The 21,854-nt window shown below is 45.3% G+C and overlaps 2 protein-coding genes, 1 non-coding gene and 1 pseudogene across 5 annotated transcripts; 2 read left to right on the top strand and 2 right to left on the bottom strand.

Annotated features, from left to right (window-relative positions):
• Nucleotides 1–106: 106 nt before the first annotated feature.
• LOC136535770 (large ribosomal subunit protein uL5c) lies at nt 107–1,551 on the bottom strand. The gene is made up of 3 exons (XM_066528166.1): nt 1,157–1,551; nt 838–1,038; nt 107–629 (listed from the first exon to the last, which is right to left on the bottom strand). Exons 1-3 carry the CDS (start codon nt 1,460–1,462, stop codon nt 285–287), a joined length of 852 nt encoding a protein of 283 aa, XP_066384263.1. The 5' UTR covers nt 1,463–1,551; the 3' UTR covers nt 107–284.
• A 294-nt stretch (nt 1,552–1,845) lies between these two features.
• Nucleotides 1,846–2,034, top strand: LOC136541043 (U2 spliceosomal RNA). The gene has a single exon (XR_010780150.1). It is a non-coding gene; the product is annotated as a U2 spliceosomal RNA (small nuclear RNA).
• Nucleotides 2,035–3,359: 1,325 nt separating this feature from the next.
• Nucleotides 3,360–3,541, top strand: LOC136541078 (U2 spliceosomal RNA; annotated as a pseudogene).
• A 1,044-nt stretch (nt 3,542–4,585) lies between these two features.
• Nucleotides 4,586–7,839, bottom strand: LOC136540749 (uncharacterized). 3 transcript variants are annotated; one of them, XM_066532762.1, is made up of 6 exons: nt 6,499–7,818; nt 6,344–6,406; nt 5,964–6,170; nt 5,320–5,445; nt 5,179–5,235; nt 4,586–5,025 (listed from the first exon to the last, which is right to left on the bottom strand). In XM_066532762.1, exons 1-6 carry the CDS (start codon nt 7,657–7,659, stop codon nt 4,936–4,938), a joined length of 1,704 nt encoding a protein of 567 aa, XP_066388859.1. In that variant the 5' UTR covers nt 7,660–7,818; the 3' UTR covers nt 4,586–4,935. The 3 variants fall into 3 exon arrangements, with proteins under 3 accessions (XP_066388859.1, XP_066388860.1, XP_066388861.1); XM_066532763.1 differs by lacking the exon at nt 6,344–6,406 and having other exon boundaries at nt 6,499–7,834; XM_066532764.1 differs by lacking the exons at nt 5,179–5,235; nt 5,320–5,445 and having other exon boundaries at nt 6,499–7,839.
• Nucleotides 7,840–21,854: the final 14,015 nt, after the last annotated feature.

The following is a 21,854-nucleotide window of genomic DNA, read 5'->3' as shown; positions in this document are numbered from 1 at the left end:
CTTTAATCCATTTCACATTACTGCTTCCTCCAATTACAATGTTTGGCAGCGGTATACCCGTGACTACTACATATTATGCATCAAGAAGAAATCAGCAAAACGCACATGACCAAAGCAGAGCCTTTTTTTTTCCATTCCATCTTCTGACCTTTTAAGGACACAAGTTACATAATTGGCAGACAACAACAACATCGAATTTGTAAGCCAAATTCCGCAAAAAAGATGGCAATTAACAAGCTGAGCAGAGTGTGTGCAAACATGGGCTGGCTGGTTGGTTCCTCTCCTCACCGTCTTCCTCCCTTGCCCTTGCCCTTGCTCAAGAAGTGGTGGCGCTTCAACCTCTTCTTCCGGATCACCACGTCCGGCTTGATGTTCTCCGAGAATGGCATGCCGAGGAGGGTGAGCAGCCTGAAGGCCTCGTTGTCCGTCTTGGCGCTGGTGACAATGGACACGTCCATGCCGTTCTTCTTCCCGCCCACCTCGTACGGGATCTCCGGGAACACGCCCTGATCACGGAGGCCCATGCTGTAGTTGCCGTGCCCGTCGAAGCTGTTGGGGTTGACACCCAGGAAGTCCATGGTCCTAGGGAGACCGAGGTTGATGAGCCTATCCAGGAAGTTGTACATTATCTACAGCCAAGGACAAAAAATTAAGCCTACAACAATCAAACAAGCTCACAATTTCCACTTGTATAGCAGATTATATACTAGAATGCATCATTCCAAACTGCCACGAAATTCTAGTTTCATACACCAAAGGCACCAAGCTGTCTGTCAACTTTGAATGTATAAAGTATGAACTTTGAGGAGGCCAAATGAACAATGGAATGGGGCTCACCCTGCCGCGGAGGGTGACCGCGATACCGATGGTGTTTCCCTCACGGATCTTGAAGCTGGCCACGGACTTCCTGGCCTTGGTCTTGACGGGCCACTGCCCGGTGATCATGGCGAGGTCCTTCATGGCGGCCTCCAGCCCCTTGGAGTTCCCTGCATCCGCACCCAGCCCGGAGTTCACCACAATCTTCTCGATCTTGGGAACCTAGTCGTTCGAACCAACCGCACACCTCAAAAGTCAAAATCCAACCACGCCAACGAATTAGCCTAGCTACGAGGAGAAATGACAAGCCTTTTCTGCAGCGAGGAGCAGGGTCGAGCACCTGGTGGACATTGGTGTAGCCGAACTCCTCGGTAATGAGCGGGACGACCTTCTGGTCGTAGACGGCCTTGAGCCTGTGCACCCTCTGGGCCTCGGATGGGTCCACGAGCACGATGCCGGAGGGCGAGGTCGGCGGCGGCGTGGCCTTGGGCGGCGCCTCGGTCGCGGCGGAGGCGACGACGCGGAGAGCTCGGCGAGGAGGCGCGGAGGGCAGGAGCAGGCAGCGGCGGGCGGAGGAGGAAGAAGCGGTTGTGGCGACGGGGAAGGGCGTGCCCGAGGAGGGCAGGGTCACAGCCGTGGCTGCCATTGGAGCGGGGTGCGCGGAGGCGGACGGAACCGAGCGACGCGGGCGCGGCTTATGCCATGGATGAGGAAGACGGTTGCTGGATAAGGCGTCGCTGTGCCGCTAGCCAATCCAGTGGTTCTAGGCTGGGCCTTCGTTAGCCGTGTGTTCTGGATTTGGGCCCATTGAACAGACAGAGAATGCCAAGCCCCATCAAGCCCAGGCCAAGATTGCTCAATGGAACATTAAGCCTAACATCATAATACGGCCTTGTTTTGTTAATAACGAACCTCGGATTGCGATTAACTTTCCGCTATTGAGCTGAGGAGTTGCACCACACCGCGCGGTGACACAAATTGAGCTGGTGAGGCGTGTACAAAAGAAAGGACATAGCTACATGGTAACCCATACCTTTCTCGGGCTTTTGGCTAAGATCAAGTGTAGTATCTGTTTTTATCAATTTAATATAATATCTGATATGTGGGACACATGCCCACAATGATATTAATTATATTTTTTATGGGAGAGAATTTAATATGGTAGCTTGCTATCAAAGCTCTTATGCGTCGCCCTAGCGTTGTCCTGGCGCACCACAAACAAATCAAAATGAAACGTTGAAAGCTTTATTTGGCTTTATTTAATTATTATTTATTTATTATATTTATTACTTTAAAAAACATATGAAGAAAGAAATATTCAATCACATGATTATAAAATTTCAAATTTAGTAACATTTTTATATATAATAAAATAATATAATATTTTAAGTTTGTTTTGAGTAGATATAGTTTGTACTGTATATGTTTAAAAGCAGCATGGATAGGGATAAGAAAACATAGTCCAAATGAATGGTATGATCGATCTTCCCTCTACTACCCTCACTCTCCCATCCCACATCCTTGCCTCCTGAACATGGGAACGTATCTGGTGCAAACCAACCACACCGTGCAACCTTGAAAACTATGAATTAAGGCCACAAGATGCTAATCTAATGGACAGGGTTAGAGGTGGGAATATTTTGCGCTTAAGGCCCCCCACAAGCCGGCCATTTTTCCAATACCCCCTGCCCCCTCGCGTCCATTTCTAGTTGGAAAAGTGGCCGGATGATGGGTGGCTTAAGCGTAAAATAATTCCACCTCTAACCCTCTCCATTAGATTAGCATCTTTGACCCTGATTCGTAGTTTCGAAAGTTGCACAGGTGGTTTGTTTACACAAGATACGTTCCCTGAACATGACCTCTTTATAGTTCACTTTAGTTTTCATATCATCTACAGAATGGATGTCATCCATCGACAGCATCGCTGCAGTATTCTAAACGAAACTTGAATTAAAAAAATATATATACATGTCATCGACAGCACTGCTGCTTGTAGTAGTCAAACCAGTTCAATTCTGATGGATGTGTGATGTACCGTTTCAAGAATTCATCGCTTACCGTAAAATTAATTGCATCGTTAGCATCCAGTGGTCAAGCAATGCGTGATGTGTGACATACTGACATGTCTTAGCTCCTGTGCCGTCGTCCATGGTACCAACTTCGTCGCTGCTCCTCTCCCGCCTGCTTTAGCCCCATCTTTTGTGAGAGAGACTGAATTTTGCTTGCCTCCTTCTGATGACACCTTTCTTTTTGCATCTTCTTGTTTGTACAAACCGTTTATCTGTTGTCGGAAACGCATGACGTTTCTCCTGCAACGGAAGAGGAGATGCCCATTGCCAAACATTACGATCAATAAGACGATAACTTCAGCAATTCCTTAATGGGCCGATAGCAAAGTTTATAACAGGACAATGAGGCCCAGTTTGGCTTGCCTCCTACGCTTAGGATCAACTCGAAAGAGCATTATTAGTACACATCGCCCGCCTAGACCCCTGGGGCTGCTGAGGCGCGTAGAAAAGGAAGGGTACCCATCAACACAACTCATTTCTTTCTCGGTTTTTTTTGGCTAAGATTAGTATATGTTCTTATCAGTTTAATATCTGATATGTGGACCATGTGTTCACTTTAATATTAAATTTATTTTTTGTGTGGAAGGTCCACAACAATGGTTTGTCATTGGGGTCGCTCAGTCGTTGCCCTGCTGGCAGGGCTTAACACACCCCAACCAAATCAAAGTTGAAAGTTTATTGGAGACTTGAAATTGAAAATATTGATATCATTTTTGGATTTATATTGGAGACCTTTTGGATTTATATATTGGAGACTTGGAGATTTTAGATGGGATCTTTAGTTTTCCTATATATATATATAATACACGAGTTGTACTTTGCATTACTAATTACTAATCTGAACTCATTAAGAGGACCTCAACGCAACTCTGTACTCTCTGCGCCTGCGCCGAGCACGCCAGGTGGACCGACAATCCGCCGCCGCAGACTCTGACAGCGCCTGCGATTAGATGGACGAGAGATCTCGTCCCTCGTCCCATGTTCATCGGCATCGAAAAGGCGAAACAGTATCACGAGGAGGATCCGTCGTCACATGCACATGCATGTCGCGTAGGGCGGCGTCCAGTTTGTTAAACGAACCAATCGCCGGAACCTGATTCGGAAGGTCCCCAGCCGGGCAGCCGGCCAACTGTGTCTGGCTTCACGCTTCAGTTGTCAGTTCAGGCAGAGCCCCCCACATGTCCTGCTGCACCGGCGACTGGCGGCAGCCGGCAGCAGCACGGTCACTGTTCCGGCGACGACAAGCAGCGCCACGACGACGCTGGTCCTGGTCGCCTGTGGAGACCCTCAGCTCACTGTACAAGGTCCGGTACAACCTGGTCGTTTACAGTGTTAGCAGTGTTAATGGCAGCAAGCACTGTCAATCCATCAGCATGATTCCTAATGGAACCCTGTGTTGTTAGATGAACACATGAGATGCTCGCAGTGCAGGGGCCGCAGCTGTCGATTCGTGTAAACCGTACTCGCATAGTGTCAGAATTCAGAAACGTTGCAGTAACGAGGAATAGTTTTTCAGTACATGCAGCGAGGAAAATATAACGCCACCTTCTTCGAACGATAATAGAAAAATGAGGGGCCACTGTCAGCAAGCACGAATGTTACTGTACAATCGATACGTACAATTTCTACGCCCGGTTTGATTGGCTTATAAACCGTACTTTTTTAGCGAATGAATAGTATTTTTCTCTCACAACAAATCAGCCAACAATATTTTCAGTCATGACTTATCAACCAAGCGAACAGGCAAGAGACCGCTACACTATGAGCATCAGCCACCGGTGGTGGTGGTAAGCATCACCCACGGCACCGGCAGTGTGCTCCACCGTCCCGTCCCAAACATGCTTCAATGCATCCACCTGTACCTAACTCGAAATTATTCCTCGATCTGCTCTTCTATTGACAGGAAAGAAGACAAATACACACGCTAGCACTCGTATATACATCAAGGCTACATCAAAATGCTAGAGGACCTAATGTGAGAGCCTGAGAGGGAGAAGGTGCAAAAAAACAGTGGGATTCAGTAGCCAGAGCATTGTATAGCAAGCAGGTCTTATTGGATGGCGTCTAGGACCTCCCTCCTCCTGATCCTCTTCTTGATCTCCTTCTCCAGCTCCTCAGTCCCTCCCACCTCCTTCAGCTCCTGCAAATTAGATTAAATCAGACACAGGAATACCAAATGATTTATTTATTAATATAAGTTTGTGCAGAGGTTCATCCGGAATGAATCTGCGTAATCGAGCTGATGCTCTGGTTAGCTCAGCTCAGCTCAGCTCAGTTCAGACTTCAGACTAACCTTGGGCCCCAGGAACAGGCCGTAGGGCACGCCCTGGAACTTGTCCATGTGATGTATCTGGAGGCAGGAGCAAACAGCAGTTACAGCACAGGATGATAGGGGTGGGGGGCAGAAGCAGAAGAGAAGGCGACCGGACCGGACCTGATGGGCGGCGGCGACGCGCCGGAAGTAGGGCACGTTCTCGATGGGCCCGACGGGGAAGCGGCGGTGGACGAGGCCGTCGTGCACGAACATGTAGGCTATCCCGAACAGCGTGATGCCCAGCCCCTGCAAGCGACGCAGCGCCGAGGCACGTCAGGCAGGTTAGGCCAGAGCAGAGCCGGCCGACGGGGCGAGCGTGCACGTGGCTTAACTTGGCTGCCATCGCACGCGACAGCAGAAACAAACGCCACGAGGGGTCGCGTACGTGAAGAGACTCCTCTAATCCTCTTTCATTTTTTGTATCGTTTATCTCGTGTCCGTGTCCTAGCTAGTGTTCTTTTTGACCGGTGCGTCAATGTCGCTAGAGGCCACCACTAGGCGGCCGCCGGCCGTGGACGTGGACGCCGATGTGTGGATGCGCCGGCGACGCGGGTGCGAGGATGATGTGTACTACTACGCCACGTTCCACACGCCTGCAGCCTGCTGGGTCAAATTGTAATGGTTTTTTTTACCGACTCCGGGTGGAGGCGCAGGCGGCAGGCGGCAGGCGGCAGGCGGGTGGGCGGGCGAGGCGAGAAAGCAACGGCAGGAAAGGAATCGTCGGCACTCGGCAGAGAGACCACCGGGAAGGGACTCAGACTCACCGCGCCGAAGCAGAGGCCCGGGACGAGGCCCCGGTTGAAGAAGCCGTAGGCGAGGAGGGACATGGCCGGGACGGCGTTGACGATGGCGAAGACGTCGTTGAGCTCGAAGGGCCCGTCGCGGGGCCGGTGGTGGGACTCGTGCATGTGCCACAGCGACGCGTGCCACAGCGCCCGGTGCGCCCACCGCGCCCAGAACTCCATCCCCACCTGCAAACCACCAAAGACGCGAAATGTTTTTAGCTGCTGCTTTTCTTTTTTCAGTTTGGCTCTTATGTCCGTCCGCACCGGACGCCGCGCCATCGATCGATCGATTCAACAGCCCACACGGCGCGGCCCGCGGTGGGCGTGCCGCGTGGCCGAGGACGAATCGGGGAACTCACCGCGGCGCCCACCGAGAGCGCGAAGGTGCCGACCATCTCCGTCACCGGGATCTCGCCGCCCCCCTGACCAAGCACAGGATAGCATCCATGAGTGGGAATCGACACGGCAGATGGACACGGATCGGTGCGCACGCGGCTCGTCACGTGCGACGTACCTCCATTTGCCAGGCGAAGCGGTAGTAGACGGCGGCGGCGGCCATGGACGTGATCCCGAGGCTGGACATGACCGCCGCCACCAGGTACGTCCGGCGCTCCGACTGCTTCCGCGCCGCGCGCGCCGCCACCGCCACCCGCGCGGCCTCCGCCTCCGCGCCCCCTCTGTCGTCGCCATCGTCCGCGGCCTCGCCGGCGACCACGGCCTCGTCTTCCGGCGCCGCGCGTGAAGGCATGACGGCGCCCCGGGCCGCCGCCGCAGCGGGAGGCGCGAGCACCAGGACCAGCGGCCGCGGCCGGGGGCCCGCATGCGCGGGAGGCAAGGCCGGGCGGAGCCTCCGGACGCGGCACGGAGCGAGAGGGAATGGGGCGGCAACCAGCCTCGCGACGGCCATGGCTGCACGGTCACCAGTGGGAGGTAGGCGAGGGAAGGGACAGTGGCTGGGCCGCTGGTCTCGCGCCGGCCCGAGTAGTTTTGGCCCTTTGGACGTGGGTGTACGTGTGCTCGGCCTCGGCGCACGGGAGGCGCGGGGGTGGGGGGAGCTGGACGAGGACGAGGACGAGGACGAACAAGTGGGCCGGAGTCGTCGTCGTCGGTGGACGGTATCAGTGGTGGGAGTCAACTTGCGGTCATGGAGATCGATCCGCGGGACGTGCGCCGGCCGCTTATACTGGGGAATCGCGAGCAAGGAGACGGAGACGGAGACGGGGAGACAGACGGTCCAGTCCACGCGTACCGTGTTTTTCTTCCACGATAAAACAACATCAGCGGGTTTATAAGCATAGCGAACAGGTGATTGTACGCTGCCATTGCTGTGCGTGCGTGCGAGCTGACTCACCTCGCTCTCTCCTTCCGTTCTCATTGCTCCTGCCCTGTAGTACGCCTGTACTGCCTGATTGGTCAGGCTAGTGTTAATCGTGTCGCTGTCCCGATGTCCTTCGCGGCTGCATGCGCTTCGATCGGCCGCCCGGCGAGGGCCATTGGAGAGCGCCGTGTCCCGGAGGCGAGGGCCATCCCATCTCGGATAAGGAGTAGGTGGGGCGGGCAGCCACCTCGGCAGCGGAAAAGGACAGCGCGGGCACATGGCCATGGCCGGGCGGGCGCGCATCACCACGTGGCGGGAACGGGGAGCCTGTGCCTGTCCCCGCGCGCACCACTGCATGCCGACCTGCGTCCACCATGCCCGGCTAGGGGCTAGGGCGACCCGCCGTAGCTTCTTTCTCCTGTGATCCGGTCGATTCCACCCATTCCTGTCTCCGATCCGCTGTGTCTTCTGCCTCTACAAAACGCAAGCACTTGGCCGCAGAAAGCTCTCATGTAACTGCACTGCACGTTCTACGATATTGAATTGAGTCCAAAGATGGGGCAAATGTCAAGTTACAGCTTGTTTAGTTCCTAACCAAATTTCCAAACAAATGCTATAGTAATCATCCCATCAAATCTTACGATACGTGCATAGAGCATTAAATATAGACGAAAAAAAACTAATTGCAAAGTTTGGTTGAAAATTGTATTAAATGTAGACGAAAAAAAATTAATTATAAAGTTTGGTTCGAAATTACGAGACGAACATTTTAAGCCTAATTAGTCTATGATTGAACACTAATTGTCAAATAAAAACAAAAGTGTTGCAGTAGCCAAATTCTCAAAATCCGCGAACTAAACACAGCCTTAGGCTGTGAAATCTCAGCTGACCTCTCTGTCCTTTCCAGCATTGCGTCTTAAAATACCCCATTCTAGTCTATTCATGGCTCGTGACCAGCGCGAGACAGCCGGTTAATTATTTTACTGTCGCCTGCTTTCACAATGCGTTCCTCGTCGTATATTATCCTAAGCAACTCTGGCCACTCCCATATGAACCCTCCAGCTGATGAATAATTGTTATATAAATTACACAGTCATTCCAGTTTGAAATACTTCCAATCCATGAATCCTAAACAAACGAACAAGCCCTAAATCCTAATAGAAGGCTTCATCTAGATTCTACCATTTTTATCAATGGAAAAGCTTATTTTGTTAGAATTTATATGGATAAAATTTTCTAAATGCATATAAAGAAATTCTAATAAATCTTAAAGGCCCAATATATGGGTTCTTTAATGGGTTTTATCGTTTAAGTCCATGAGTAGAGGAGGAAGGTGCAACGTCAATTAGTTCCGGACTGGAGCCACCGGTGCTTTGAGCATGGGTCCCTCCGCATGGTACATCTCTATTCTCAAATTTGTTAAATTCAATCTCATTTTCGCTATGATTAGTATGTTGTTTATGAACATATTTGCTATTAATATGAGCAGTAGTAAAATCACACACGTGCACATATTTGTTATCATAAATTTGTTATTATTTTTTGGATTAATTTTAACATAAAATGCCTAAATTTCTAACGATCCAAAAAACTGATATTAGGCAATTTTCTGTTAGTGATTTTGCTGCTACTTTGAAGCCAAACAATTTTGATGGAATAAATTACAAGACATAACGTGCAAAGATGGTGCTGTGGCTTACTGCTATAAACTGCTATCACACCGCATAGGGAAAACCTAAATAATTTACTCCTGAGGAGGAAAAGTTAAGGTAGCCGATAACCTGTTTCGAGATGTCGTGATTAGTGCACTTCATAGCAAGTATGAGGACAGGTAGCCGATAACCTGTTTCGAGATATCGTGATTAGTGCACTTCATAGCAAGTATGAGGACAGCTACCTTCGTTACACATTAGGCAAGGAATTATGGAATACACTTAATGCTAAGTTTGGTGAAGTATGAGGACAGCTACCTTCGTTACACGTCAGTCAAGGAATTATGGGATGCACTTGATGCTAAGTTTGGTGTTTCTGACGCCGGTAGCGAGCTGTACCTTATGGAGCAACTGTTTGACTACAAGATGGTCGACAACCGTTCTGTGGTCAAACAAGCTCATGAGATACAGGCACTGGCTAAGGAACTCGAACAGTTTTCATGTGTGTTGCCCGACAAGTTTGTGGCCGGCGGTATAATCGCTAAGCTGTCATCTTCTTAGAGGGATTTTGCTACCTCTCTAAAACACAAGAGACAGAAGTTTAGCGTGGTTGAGCTTATTGGGTCTCTTGATGTTGAGGAGAGGGCGAGGACAAAAGACACGCATGGGAAAGACGTTGAGTCTTCTGGTGCCAATATGGTGCAGAAGAAAAAATTCAAATGCATATTGTAATAATAATAAGAAGAACAAGCAAGAGAACTACTTGAAGCCTAAACAAACAACCACTTTTAAGAAAAAACAACAACAAAGATGGTGGTTGCTTTATTTGCGGGAGTAATAAGCATTGGATAAGTTCATGCCCAGACCGTAAATTTAAGCAAGAGAAGAAATCTACAAACATGGTTGTTAGCGAGGCTGAAAAAAGGAACATCTGGGTATGGTAATTTTTACCTACTGTTCTTTCAGTTTGTCATTCGCCTGAGTGGTGGATGGACACTGGGGCTAATATTCATATGTGTGTTGATGCCTCTTTGTTTTCTTCTTATTAGGTCGGCGGGACTGGAGTCTTGCTGATGGGGAACGGGTCCTATGCGCGTGTTCTTGGTGTTGGTATGGTCATTATGAAGTTCACTTCAAGAAAGATGGGTCTGCTGAAGAACATGCAGCATGTCCTCTCTATAAAAAGAATCTAGTTTGTGGTTCTCAATGTTGTCGAATCCAATAAATGTGTACTATAAAAGTATGAAACTTTTGTTGGTAAAGATTATGATTACGGAGGCTTGTTCCGCTTATTCTTGCATGATGATGTGTGTAATAAGATTGTGAACAATGCTATTATCCATGATGAGTCAAATATTTAGCATTCACGTCTTTGTCATGTTAATTTTGGTCGTCTATCGCGGCTTGCAAATATGAATTTAATCCCAAAAATTAATTTGATCAAAGGTTCTAAGTGAAATGTGTGTGTGCAATCTAAGCAACCTCGTAAGCCTCACAAGGCTACGGAGGCGAGGAACTTGGTGCCATTAGAACTAGTCCATTCCGATCTATGTGAGGTGAATGGTGAATTGACTAAAGGTGGCAAAACTTTTATAGACGATTGTACTAGATTTTGCTATGTGTACCTGTTAAAAACAAAAGATGAAGCGTTGCATTACTTTAAGATCTATAAAGATGAAGTAGAAAATCAACTTGAGAGAAAAGTAAAATGGTTAAGGTCTAATCGTGGTGGAGAATACTTTTCAAGTGAATTTTCTGATTTCTGTGTAGAACATGGAATTATTCATGAGAGGACACCGTCATATTCACCACAGTCCAATGGGATTGCTGAAAGAAAGAACCATACTCTAACTGAGTTGGTTAACGCCATGTTGGAGATAGCGGGTCTATCTAAGGAATGGTAGGGTGAGGCTATTTTTTACATCATGTCATGTCCTGAATAGAGTTTCTACAAAGAATAAAGAAATCACACCATTTCAGGAATGAGAAAAGAAAATATTAAATCTCTCATATTTGCGCACTTGGGATTGTTTGGCCAAAGTGAATGTGCCAATTAACAAAATGCACAAACTTAGACCTAAAATTGTTGATTGTGTTTTTCTTGGTTATGCTATTCACGACGTTGGATATAGATAATTAATTATAAATTCTAGGGTACCTGACATGCATGTTGGTACTATCATGGAGTCCAGAGATGCTACATTTTTAAAGTGATTTTCCCATGAAAAATGCGCCTAGCACGTCTAGTCATGAACCTATAATTCCCCATGAGCAATTTATTCCGATAGAACATTATGAGGAACCTCATATGCATAATTCTGAGGAGAATGACATTGTAGTCACTCGAAAGAGTAAGAGACAATGGCTGCAAAGTCTTTTGGTGATGACTACATTGTGTACCTTGTGAATGACACACCAAGAACCATTGAAGAGGTATATTCCTCTCCTGATGCTGACTTGTGGAAGAAAGCAGTACGGAGTGAGATAGATTCAATTATGTCTAATGGAACTTGAAAAATTTGTTAAATGTCCTTATGGATGTAAACCAATAGGATGCAAATGGGTGTTAAAAAAACTTAGGCCTGATGGTACAATTGAGAGGTACAAGGCAAGGCTTGTGGCCAAGGGTTATACCTAGAAAGAAGGTGAAGATTTCTTCGATACTTATTCACCCGTTTCTCATGGTCTTATCATTCATCAGATGGATGTAAAAATGGCTTTCCTGAACGGAGAGTTGTTGAAGTCCTTGTATAGCCTAAAACAAGCTCCTAAGCAGTGGCATAAGAAGTTTGACAGAACTTTGACATATGCCGGCTTTGTTGAAAATGAAGCTGACACATGTGTATGCTATCGGTATGGTGGGGGCGAAGGAGTGATCTTATGTTTATATGTTGATGACATACTGATCTTTGAAACCAGCCTTAATGTGATTAAGGAGGTTAAAGATCTGTTGTCTAATAATTTTGAGATAAAAGATTTGGGAGAAGCTAATGTTATTCTTAATGTCAAGCCGTTAAGAGAAGACAATGGTGGGGTTATACTTTCACAATCCCACTATGTGAAAAAGGTATTAAGTCGCTTTGGATTTAGTGACTATCAACCTGTTCCTACGCCTTATGACCCTAGTGTGTTATTAAGGAAAAATCAAAGAATAGTAAGGGATCAATTGAGATACTCCTAAATTATTGATTCACTTATGTATCTGGCTAGCACTATGAGGCCCAACATCTCGTTTGCTATGAGCAAACTAAGCCCGTTTATGTCAAATCTGGGAGACAATCATTGGTGTGCTCTTGAGAGAGTACTACGTTATCTCAAAGGTACTATGAGCTATGCCATTCACTATACCAGGTACCTGAAGGTACTAGATAGTTTCTATGATGCTAACTAGATATCTAATGCTGATGAGCTTTATACCATAAGTGGATATGTGTTCTTGCTTGGAGGTGACGCTATTTCCTAGAAGTCTTACAAGCAAACCATTTTAACAAAGTCAACTATGGAAGCAGAACTCATAGCATTTGACACCGTTGGCGCTGAGGCCAAGTGGCTTCATGAACTCCTTATGGATTTACCGGTTGCAGAGAAACCTATACCGGCTATTTCTATGAGCTGTGGCAACCAAACTGTGATAACTAAGGTAAACAGTTCCAAGAATAACATGAAGTCCACAAGGCATGTTAAATGAAGATTAAAATCTATCAAAAAATTGAGAAACTCCGGAATGATAGCGTTGGACTATGTCCACACATCTAAAAATCTAGCAGATCAAGTCACTAATGGACTGTCATGTAATGTGATAGATAGTGCATTGAGTGAAATGGGCTTGAGACCCACATGAAGTCTATCATGGTGGTAACCTGTTCTATGTGATCGGAGATCCCGTGAAGTAGGATGGTGAAACAAGCCAGTGATAGACTATGAGGAAAGACCCTTAACTTGGCCCATGTCAGATGCACATCTTTCCTTTGCTGTAAGGCATGTTGTTTTTACCATAATGTGTTCCAAGTGGCTTGCTGAAGCAAAGATGTTGTCCTATAGAACATCTTATGAGGAATACACCTATATGAGTTCGACTACTAGTCACAGTCTATGAGATTTGGGTGATCTCTAGATACTCATAAAAGACCCAGAAGTATGACTTATATGCTTCAATCAGAGAGGATGCTTTTGGCAACCTAGTATCAGTAAAGAGTTTAGGTAAAACTCATTCACATAAAAGTTGCAATTCAAGGCGTAGTTCATTGTTCAAGTTGTGGATGGGTGTAGCTTGAGGTTCTAGGTGGATGTTCAACTTAACAGTCTCTACTGAAAAACACTGGTATATAAATAGTAGTGGGAGAAATAAAATATCTATACTAGGCTTTTGAGATCTAGTGGGGATTGCTAGAATTTATATGGATAAAATTTCCTAAATCCATATGAAGAAATTCTAATAAATTCCAAAGGCCCAATATATATGTTTCTTAATGGGTTTTATTGTTTAAATCCATAAGTAGAGGTGGAAGGTGCAACGTCAATTAGTACCATATTGCTAGTTGATGTGGAGATAGGGAGTTCTCCTCCCTATGTATATGTACCAACCCTCTTGAGAAAAGATATAACAACAATAGAACTATCATTGGAAGTTTCTAGTTTGAAAAATCCTAAAATAGTCAATTAGTGTTTTTCACTTCTCACTACTGCGTTGGCTTCTAAGTTTCCCCATCCCGATCCTCTGCGTGTATGGAGAGTTGGGAGAGCAGGCCTTCGGAACCGCCGTCTGCATCTATAACATCTACTCGGGTGTGCGAACGATCAGGTTTTTACGGAGCGTCTTCACAACTGCTCGCTTCTTCCTGGTTGAAAGGATCTAAACATGCCTAGAGGGGTGAATAGGCGTATCTAAAAATTTATGCATAATCTTAAAGTCAAATGTTAGTGACAGTCGAAAGTCCCAACAGTTTGAGCCAAAACTTCCGGTAGTCGGAAGTTCCGACGCAAACAGCCAGGAGTTTCGGCACCTACGAGAATTTCACTGCAAGTGCTAAAATGAACTTTGAGTGAAAGATATCTTACAACCCCACTCCCTATAGGTAAGATAAAGTGTTGGGGTTGCTCCTTTGATGCTGGAAGGTCACCACTCCGTAGATCGAGTCCAAACCCTAAAAGAAAAGTTGGGGAGGAAGACAAACCAACAAGAACAAATATGATAGCATAAATCACAACAACAACAAGCACGCTGGACACAAGAACTTATCCCGAGGTTCGTCAACCCCACAAAGGAGCTCCTACATCCTTATTGTTGAGGTGACCACAAAGGTCAGAGTCTCTTCCACATCCTTACCTCTCTCAAAGCAACCCCAAAGGTTACTTAAACTTTCCACTAAGAAATCGAGGATAATACAAACTTCCCAAGGCCCTCCCACAAGATGGAAGCTCTTGGGCGACGCCTAGCCGACTAGAGTTCTAAGAATCCAAGAGTAATAGACGCAAATCCAACCGGCTTGATGAAGAAATCAAGTGCATAAGCTTGCCAAAGTGATTCTCTTACTTAATCTACTCTCCTTCCACTTAAAACCCTAGGAAAATTGAAGATTAGAGCAAAGGAGAGAGGAGAGGGGCGCATGAATGCTTGGGAGCTATTTTGAACGAAGGTTGGTGAGCAATGAATGAGTGGGTCACGGTTAGAAGAGATGAGAGAGCTATTTATACTCATAGGCAAATCCAACCGTTCAGATCTGAGTCGGAAGTTCCGACACAGATCGCCAGAACTTCCAGCACTACGCAAAAATACCGTTCATGCAGGCATTCCACTAGGCTTGCTCACATATCGTCGAAACTCCCTACGGTCGCCGGAACTTCCGACTTATGTTGGGACTCCCGACAGACATGACGAGCCAGACGACTAAGTCCCAAAGCGTCGGGACTTCCGGCGGGAGCCGGGACTTTCGGCACCTAGAACTCCCAACTCCCGTCGGGACTTCTGACGGGTGAACAGGCTACGGCTAAGTCGGCAAGCGCCGGGACTTCCGGCACCAAACATCGGGACTTTCGATAGCCGGAACTCCAGGCTCACGCCGGGACTTCCGACTACCAAAAGTCCATAAACTATGTCTAAGTGTTCATGAAGTGATTTTATGTCTCTCTTTTGATTTTATTTTTATACTTGAGCACTCTATCTTCCTCAGACCACCTAAACTTGCATCACTTTTTATAGTACGGCATACCTAAACCCAAAACATAACAAAAAGGCTTTGGAGAGCGCTTTGGGTTTGTCCACTTTTTGCACTTGAAGAATTGAGGGATGACATTTCATCTTAGATCAACTCTTTTAAAGCTTTCAAAAGACTAAAGCTGCAATATATCTCATTAAGATATTATTAGTTCCTAATTTAGATATCATCAATATACTAAAACCCACGTAGGGGGCAAATACCCTTTCACTGGTGACTGCCGACGTCGTCTTCTTCTTCTTCCTCGGATCATCTACTTTCCGGTGGACGTTCGAGGGACTGCACTGCGTATATCTTCCTGTACCGATTATGGTCTGCGACTTCGAGCAACTCACCATGAGTGAGACTGGAGCCATTCGCAGGGTACATCTCTATTCTCAAAATTGGTTAAATTCAATCTCATTTTCGCTATGATCAGTATGTCGTTTATGAACATATTGCTACTAATCTGAGCAATAGTAAAATCACACACGTGCACATATTTATCATCACAAATCTGTTATTATTTTTTGGATTAATTTTAACATGAAAATACATAAATTTCTAACATATTTTTCATTTACGCTCGCGTGCGATATGTGTGACAGAACCGCCCAATTTATACAAGATCAAGTACGGTTGTCCCCGCTAACACGTTGACACACCCATACTTTCACTCATATAAACCTGGTAGTCCGCTGAGTGTCCCAAAAGACCTTGGTAAATCAACATCACAACCAAGATCGCATGATTAAGCAAATACACATCACATACATTGGGTTGCAGCGGAAATAATATTACAAAGGGATTAACAAATACTAGTACAAGTTTGGGTTTCAAAACCGCTTAGTGAAAATAACATAGCTTTCAAATGCTTACATTAATATAAGTTCCAAATATATTGCTAGCATAGTGACATCATCCGACAAAAGCATATAGATGAGAAGTAAGTATAGAATCACCGAGCCCACCAGTGGTTAGCCACCATCATCAACAGGTAGAGAACATCACCTGCAACAAGGTGGGATAAACCCTGAGTACTCGAATATACTCAGCCAGACTTACCCGTCGTAAACCAGAAATAAAGTGACACCAAGAATTATGCAAGGCTTTCTTTAGTGGGCTAGCTGACTTATTTGCGAAAAGCATAAGCTATCATGAAGAAACCATTTTAAGTACTTTGCATCATCTTTATTATGTCCTATCCATCTAGGTAAGCACCTGTACTATAGCAATCACTTGATTAACCAATAACATCCAGTTACCAATTTAGATTTAGCATATCCCATACCATCCAGATAACCATCATTGTTCCATAATAATTACTACGATGCAGTAACTCGAGTCAAGTGCTCACTATCCAGGAGCGATGGCGATTCGAATCGATTCCTAACCAACTGGTGATTTATTCCTTACACAAACCTCACTCACCCGCTAAAGTGAGATATTGATCACAGAGTCAACTTTCCAGGAATCTCGAGTTTGCCAGGAACCACATGTACCCGGGGGCCGACCGACTGCACTTTGGTCTTATCATCTCGCCCCCGTGTCCTACCACACCTGCTCCGGCACAGTGCGCTGCGGGCAATCTACTCGGCCCAAAAAATCTCCCAGCTTCGTGGTCGAAAGGTACTTTATCCGGCCAGCTAAATGTAAGGCATGCATTCAACATGACTCGAGGCCCAACAACGGTCGGTCCTTAATCAACACAGACGGAAACTAACAGCACCCCAGAACCCTGTCTGGTTGCCTCCAACTTTTTCCGTCCGGTCTCCAATTATCCATTACACATGATTAATTCCAGGATATCATTCTTTCCATAGCTAAATTCTTCCAGTAACCACCTATAATGTAGGTGATCGGATATCACCGATCGCTACCGGTCTAAGCAAGGCTAAGCAGTTATTCGATCCTGACCTAACAGGGTAAAAAGGTAATAAGGTAGGCAAGGATAGTAATAAATGCATCAATGGTTTCAATCAACTCCTACAACTTAATGCAACAATATATAACTCATATATAGAAAGAATTGCTTTTATAAATTAGGAGACTTATAATGCTCCGGGGCTTGCCTGGGATCCGACACAAGTCAGTTCAGTTAGCTTGCACCATCCTGGTGACATCTCAGATCCTAGCAAGCGCTTAGTCCTTCCATCTTCGGGATAGATCCATCAAACACCGTCTTCGGGTTTGGCTCCAACATCACGTCCTTCACGTGGTTCATCTAGCGTACCTAGATGAGATGCAATATGCAAGTGCATAAATATGAAGAATAGTACCATGAGACACATCACAAAATAGCAAGCAGACAAGCATAGTTTACACTAACACACTTAAGTACTTTGCGATGCTTAACTTAAACATCACACAATCTATTATGTTAAGATGGCAAAGAAGACGACAACACCAATTATGACACAAGTTTTTCCCAAGATCTCAAGTGCTCTAACTCAGTCATCATTCAAGGCATACGTCACACTTAACAATATACAAGCAAGCACTATAATTGGAATCTGCCAATTTCTAGACATGCAAACAACAGCTACAAGATTTAGCCATAACTGGAGTTACACAAATCCAAATGACTTGCAAGAAGACATTATGGAAAGCTTATGAAATTTTCTACAATTCATATTTAAACCTATCAGCATGATTCCAAAGTTAACAAGGTTAAACAGGCACATTTATCAAGGCTGGTCCAGAAATTCCAGAAAGCTACAATTTCTGAAGACCAACTTAGAACAATCATAACTCACAAACTACTTGGCCACATGCCATGAAAATTTAACACAAGCTAGTTAGGTGAGTTATCTACAACTTTCTTATTATCATCTCAAGATGATTCTACAGTTAGAAGGGTCAATTAATCCAATAATTGCATCTCTGTCCAAAACATAGACAGAAACTGACATGCCACTTTAAACAGCTATAAATGGAGTTATACATATCCAATAAATGCGGTTCTAGACTTTTTAGAAAGCTTATCAACTTATAAACAACTTTGTTGTAAACACCTAAAGCAAATTCTACTATTAAGAAGGCCCCACAATACCAACAAGGTAACCCTGTCAGAGTTTGGGCAGAAACAACCACTGATATTTAAGCAAGTATAACTCAAGATATACTTAACCACAAATCATGATATTTAGCTTTTTGAAAAGCTTAATAAAAGTACTACAACTCATGTATTATCACAAAGTCATGATTCATAACCTAACTAGGCCAATTAATTTAATCTTGCAGGCCTATTCAGAATAGGGGTAAGGCAATATAGGCAATTTGTTATTTTTATAGATCTTAAACTATCAAGCCTAAAATACTGAAATTTTTACCAGACATCACTAATCACATCAGTAACACTTCATAAAAATTTCACATTTATTTGAGTAAAATAACTGCAGTTATAAAAAGAACAAGACATGACTAGCATTAAGAACCTAACTGCCTAAATCTATTTTTACAGCTAAACCTTTAAACTAAAACATGTAATATTATAGATCTAGTGCACAGAGAATTTCATAAGGATTCCAAAAAGTCCACATTTGTTATTTTAGGATTTTTCTACTAATTAATACGGATTTTCAAAGTGTAGCATTCAAAACTGTAAAAACCAGAGAAAACAAGGAAATTGAAATCTTGCATCGGGGTCCCTGCGGAAAACATAAATTAAACGTCAGCGAATCAACCCTTCTTGGCACTATTCACTGGAGTCACAAGTTCTTCACAAAACCCCCTGCCTTTTCCCTTATTCGAGCGCGAGGTCCCTCTTCTTCCTCCTCCGGCCGGAACAGAGCAGCACGCCGGCGCTCGCTCTTCCGGCCACCGTGGTGCTCACCGGCGGCGAAGGAGGGGTGGAGGAGCACCAAGGGAGCATAGCGGATCCGTAGGACTAACTTGCTCGGCCTGAGATGAGCCCAGACGTGCTGGCCGCGGCAGCGGCGATCTTGGCCCTCCTCGGCCATGGCGGCGCCCGCGCACGGCCAGCTATTTTAGCTGCGAGGAGACGCGGAAGTGGAGGTGGACGGCAATGTTCATGTAGCTGGGCGTGGAGAGTCTAAGGGGCAGCAGCAGCGCTGGCAGCAGTGAGCTCGGCGGTGGCATCCATGGTGGTCGTGCTCCGGCGTGCGCGCGCGCAGAGGAAATGCACCAGGGAGGGCGAGAGCGAGGGAGGGAGGCATGGAGACACCCGGGCGCTCGGTTTGAAGCAGCAGGGCACGAGGCGGCGCATGGCACGGAGGTCGGACGCGCGTCGGCCATGGTGGGGCGCGCTCTAGTGCATGGCCGCCACGAAGTCATTCTGACGAACACGCGGCGGGCGACGGTGAAGGTGATGTGGGGAGCCGGTTTGGGCCACTTCCAGGCCAAATCAGACATTGGGCCAAGAATGAAGTTTGAAGCCTGTGAACTGCTCTTCATTTTTCATTCAGAGACCAAGGTCATTAGAGCTCTTCAACAGTGGGTAATTAAGCCACAAACTGCTAGTGTCAGCGTATTAACAGCGACAAGCAAACGTTTAAATTGACGGTGAAAACGAGGTCAAACTAGTGCCATCTTTTTACATGCCCTTCCTCATGAACTTAGCTCCAACTTCCATTTTGGGGTCAAGTCAAGTTACTTAACGAAATTTGGAGAACGCGAGACGTCAATGCCGATGTCGAAGAATTTCAGACTTAGAATATTTCTAAGTGCTGAAATCAGCAGCAAATTTGATCTTGTGACCTCGATTTGACTTGCTTCCAAGATGATCTAGCTCTTAGTCCAAAAACAAAGTTTGTTCTACATGATATGGACTACAACTTTCATTTAAGGTCCAACCTCAAAACTAGTATAGAACCTGCTGTTCTACTTTGACCAAAGTAGGATCACGATGAAGCTTAAATTATCCTTTTTGATCCATTGGAGCATTTTCTTGGCATTTGCCCAACATGAACCTTTCATGACTTTTGTTGTAGAGTTCATCTAGAGTCATTTTGGCAAGGTTGCAAGGTTTGGTTGACATCTCATGTTCTCATTCACTTAATAGTGCAATTCAAGCACTTAGCAAAGTCATTCCAATAAGGATATAACTTATCATTTCATGTGACTTTTTGATTCTAAACTTCACGAAACTTTTCCATGGATCAATATAGATGGGTATTGATGTGAGACATATGAAGATATTCTAATAACACCACCCAAGCATATATCTTGAAAAGGGGTCTATAGGCGAGCAAAGGTGCAATATCCAAGTTTAGGTTGGGGCTCGTTTCTATAGGTTTGACCTTGACATCTTCATCATCACTTAATATACCATGTTTTAGCTCAAACCCATTGCTTAACTGGTGGCAAACACCTAGGGTGTTACAGCCCTCCTCCCTTAAAAGAATCGCGTCCTGAGATTTAGGACGAAAGACTTTTATGGAAGAGAGACATGCTACCAGTTTCCAATATCAGCGATAGCTTTAGGCTACCTAGCTTCAAGCATAAGAGAGGCTAATTTTGTCAAGACACTTTCTGATACTTGTCCTTTGTAGTAAGTTTTGTCTGAAGAATTTCCTTCGTTGGCCTTCACGATGTATTGTTACTTTGGGAGGAATCCAAGATAGCAATGTCCTACGTACTTCATCCTCGATGTACGAAGAGCGATACAAACGTAGACTAAATACTTGTAGCATCTACTTCCCTAGAGGATACAACACATACCATATGGACTTTGCACTAGATGATAATCTTCTGAAGGATACTCGTTGCAATGGTTCCATGTGTGTAGTTCTCTTTCTCTAATAACAATATTGTATGGTCTGAGTCTACTGAGTGAGTGGTAAATGTAATAGCTGACTCTGTCATTCTCAATGATCATTCCTTAGGGAGTCTTTGGATCCAGGTTGCAACAGGGATCTGGGTGGAATCTAATGCAACCTCTTGGGTAAAAACACATATAAGGTACCAAAGGCATGTCAACATTGGAGAACCATGGACGTAGAAGGATGTTAGCGAGGCTTGGCGGACAACACAAGTTGCAAGTAATCACAAAACTAAGGACTAGTTTACTACCAAGCAGGTTGAGTACAATTTGCCTTCGTGGTGCAGTTGTACAGCAAGTTGGGTTGACTTGCATCGTAGCAAAACTAGCTTTCTTACTATATTTGACATCAAGACTTCCATTCTTAGGCCAATCAATATCTCAAAAACCATAATCCGAAAATCTATGGTTTAACACCCTTCCAATCTATTTTTGACTTGCAAGGGCACAATCTTGACTTCTAGAACACTTTGACTGCTTACGCATTGCTGATTTAAGAGGGCAAAAGCAAGGCACATAGGGGTGCAATTAGTCTTCTCAAGGGTATGGAGGGTTGTCTAATCAGCAATATACCTACAAGTTGTAATTCCTTGGCATGAATTACAAACACAACCGTCTAATGCAAATGATGAACGCAGTCACAGCAAAATTGCAGATTTTGTACCCTTTTGTTTTCTATTCATAACTCACAATCTACAGCTCCATTATGCATGAATTTTGGTAGGCATATAGATCCATGAGTCTTCTAAATACTCACCAAAATTCAACTCAAACGGACACTGTTGACCATCCAAACAATTTCATCTACCAAAACTGCTCTGTTCTGAAATGGCAGCAAACCGAGCCTGACAAGATATCTCTCAAATCCGACGTTTTACTCAACCAATGCTCAAACCAACTTAAGACATTGAAGGGCCCTAAGCA

Source organism: Miscanthus floridulus, chromosome 2 (assembly GCF_019320115.1).
Source record: "Miscanthus floridulus cultivar M001 chromosome 2, ASM1932011v1, whole genome shotgun sequence".
Lineage (NCBI taxonomy): Eukaryota > Viridiplantae > Streptophyta > Magnoliopsida > Poales > Poaceae > Miscanthus > Miscanthus floridulus.
This window is presented reverse-complemented; position numbering and strand designations above follow the sequence as displayed.